Source organism: Diachasmimorpha longicaudata, unplaced genomic scaffold (assembly GCF_034640455.1).
Source record: "Diachasmimorpha longicaudata isolate KC_UGA_2023 unplaced genomic scaffold, iyDiaLong2 ctg00000192.1, whole genome shotgun sequence".
Lineage (NCBI taxonomy): Eukaryota > Metazoa > Arthropoda > Insecta > Hymenoptera > Braconidae > Diachasmimorpha > Diachasmimorpha longicaudata.
Genome location: NW_026973986.1, coordinates 17,501 through 20,772, shown reverse-complemented (window position 1 = coordinate 20,772; position 3,272 = coordinate 17,501). Strand labels below are relative to the sequence as shown.

Here is a 3,272-nt window from a genome sequence, read left to right as displayed (position 1 = left end):
GGGGTGTCCGGACCGACACCTCCTTCCCAGCGAGCCCCGGCCTGCAACAAAAAAGAAAAAATAAATAAATTAATTAATTTTATATAAATAGGAAAATAAGGAAGGGAAGAGGTGTATTTTAGGAGAGGACTGATGGGAATGACAGGATGGGTTTAAACGGGATAAAGGGGATAGAGAGATAGAGAGAGAGAGAGAGAGAGAGAGAGAGAGAGAGAGAGTGAGAGAGAGAGAGAGAGACAAAACTCACCATGTAGGCCTCGTCCTCGGAATCCGCCAACCATTTGGCGGCCCGGTTATGGAGATCCTGGATGGCGAAAATATTTTCGCCATCCAGGGTTTCACCCTCCGTATCCTCCCAGCGCAGCCACTCATTGGCTGCCCTGAGGTATTCCCTCTCCCTCCGGGTGGCCTGCATCTGTAAAATAAAAAAACACGATTAATTAAAAAATGAGAACAACAAAAACACGAAAAAATCAAAAACTAAAGCAAACAAAAAAGAATTTAAAAACTGAAAACTAAAACAAGCGAAAAAATTAAAAAAAACTAAAACAACTACCAAAAACGAACGAAAAAATACGCGGATTTGAAATTTAAAAAACGCGAAACTTATACCCCGCACCAAGAGGATATTAAAAAATATTAAAAAATTACACGAAAAACATAGAAAATGAAGCGCGGACGCGAAAAACTGAAAATTAAAAACCGCGAAACCTCACGAAAAACATGCAAAAGATATGTAAAAAACTTACCTCGCGGACGTAATCCTCCTGGCACGCTCCTGCACAGGTTACAACAACCATTTTTTTAAAAAAAACGAAAAACACAAAAAAAACACTAAAACTGGACACTGGAGTCCTCCGGATGACGATGGTGAAAGAGGGCGAGTAGTGGAACCTCACGGTTTATATAACTTTTGCCCCACTATTCGCCCTCAACCCTCTAACCCGTAAGTTAGAGGGAGATGAGGGTAAGGATAAAGGTAGGAAAGACGAGGAAAAAGTCAAAATTGTTCTCTAAACCTTCTAAACAACTAGAAGGAAAGAGACAATAAACGAAAGACTACAGGGCGCCGACGAAGAAGAAGCGAGAGAGAAATTTCTCCTAGCTTCTACGAGAAAAAAAAGGGCTGGGGACAGGAGAGGGAATATTGGGTCTTGCCTAGCAATAAAAAAAAAGTCAAGACTCACAGGTAATGCAATAAAATGTATGACTTTTATTTCAGCTATCCAAAAAATACAAAAATGTTTAATGAATTTTTAACCCGAACGGTTACTGGGTGATAACGGGGTGAAATCAAGACTCTGGATGGCCAATCCTTCATCATCATCATTCCCGCTTTGATCCAATTGCATCGCAATTTGATCAAGCTCTTTTTGACGCTGCGTTGGAGTGCATCGCACTTCGTAATCGTCCTCGCGATTCCTTTGTTCTAGATTCGCGCCCACCGCGACTAGAACGGCCTCGATTTCCTCGATAGTTTTTCGCGGTTCTGAAATGAAAAAAAATACAAGATTAGCTTAAATCAATCTAATCTCAAAATTCATATGATTGGTTGATTGAATATTTACTTTTCGGGGTTGAGGTCGCGAAATTCAATGATCCATGCTGAGCATCTTCACCCTCGCGTTCCAGGATTAAATTGATGACTGATGGAGTGCTGGGAATGATCTCGATCGATGAATCCAATTCCATCATGGGCTCAGGGATGATATCCTTCGATGTGAGGTCCTTGGATCGATTGTTTTCTGATTCGCGAGCTCTAAATTGTCTTTGTTTTTCCTTAGCTAGTTCGCGACGTTTTTCGCGAGCGATAAAGGCGGCCTTCTTTTTTTCCGCGAGTTTTAAACGTTTTTCGCGAGCTTGTATTTTTTTCAGATCCTTTTTCTTATCAATGTAGTTCACTTGATTGAATAAATCAAGATCTTTTTCTAACATATTAATCCATAACTTTTTTTCTTCTGTACTCACTTGCATGATTTCACTTGTTTTTTTATTATTGACTTTCAGGATTTTAGAGCCACTTTGAGTGCTACCGGGTGATTTATGGCCCAATCGTCTGGTTGAGTTTTTCTTCTTCTTTTCAACCTTTTGAAGGTCAAAGTCAATATTTATGACAGGACCTGTCTTGGAAATCTCATGTCTTTGGAGTTTCACTTTTTTCACTATTTTTTCAATTGATCTTTTCTCATCACTGTTATATTGCACTACACGATCACTAATTATCTTAATTCCATTTTTATTCGCGTTGTTTCCACAATATTTAGATTTTTTAGGTTTAAAAGTTCCAGGCTGATAACCTGATTGATAACTGGATTTTGGGGATGAGTTCACTTGACTTGATGTCATTTTGACGTAAAAAACGCAAATGCAGTAAAATGATCTCACTGGGGTCCTTGATGCATCCCTAGTTTAGAGGAGGGGCTAAGTTTTCCACACTTTTTTGAAGATTTGCCCTTGGTGGGGGGTCCTTTGCATACCTGATGGGGAAGGATGGCCCAGTTTTCCTTTTTTTTCGCCCCCCACTTGTTTTGCATTTGTTGGCTATTGAAAGGAAAGGTCAATGATTGGTCCCTTTCCTTTCTTGTAGACCAATGTCTCCTCCCCCGCAGGGAGATAATATTCTTCCTCACACGCCCTAAAAAAGTAGTACCAATAGAGTTTTTCCCCCACTCCTGCTTTGCATAATCTTGTGTGTTCTATGCAGTCGAAAAAACCATTTGACTTCGACATTTTATATAATAATACATCACTATTATGCACAATTGCTTTAGTAACCACAGCCAAAGTTTTTGCATTTTTCGCATATTTTCTTTCATTTAATAAATTCGCGATTGCAATGCTTCTCAGTGATGGAGGATTATATCTCATTTGAAAATTTGATTCGATTTCTCTATTAGATTCTGCAGGTTCTTCATTGTAACATACTTTAAAAGTCGTACACATGTCTATGCCCTCATCTTGAGAGTGTAATTTATCCCTGCGATATCTGATATGGATTTTATTCCATATTTCACCGAGAAATTTATATTTGCATACACAAGAAGGATCAACAAGGAAATCTTCCACTTCGCATTCCAATCCTGACCCTATCGCGATTTTCCGCGCTTTTGTTGGACTGCACATGTCATCACTATCTAGGTAATCATCATCGGTATATTTATCAACACATACGCGTACTCTTTTCTGGCGAAATTGAGGCTTTTGTCGTCCCTCATACGATTCGCGACCCGCGAGATATTTTTTAAGGGACTCTAAATCGTAACTTGCAAAGT

At 39.4% G+C, this 3,272-nt stretch overlaps 1 protein-coding gene across 1 annotated transcript; it reads right to left on the bottom strand.

Annotated features, from left to right (window-relative positions):
- Positions 1–1,218: 1,218 nt before the first annotated feature.
- Positions 1,219–2,802, bottom strand: LOC135172186 (uncharacterized). Its single transcript, XM_064138454.1, has 2 exons — positions 1,569–2,802; positions 1,219–1,489 (listed from the first exon to the last, which is right to left on the bottom strand). Exons 1-2 carry the CDS (start codon positions 2,344–2,346, stop codon positions 1,257–1,259), a joined length of 1,011 nt encoding a protein of 336 aa, XP_063994524.1. The 5' UTR covers positions 2,347–2,802; the 3' UTR covers positions 1,219–1,256.
- Positions 2,803–3,272: the final 470 nt, after the last annotated feature.

Bases quoted from the DNA above. Each gene is read 5' to 3' on its own strand.
- LOC135172186 (XM_064138454.1), bottom strand. From the start codon at position 2,346: ATGACATCAAGTCAAGTGAACTCATCCCCAAAATCCAGTTATCAATCA. The intron at 1,490-1,568 runs GTAAATATTCAA...TTTTCATTTCAG, and splicing joins CGCGACCTCAACCCCGAAAA to AACCGCGAAAAACTATCGAG.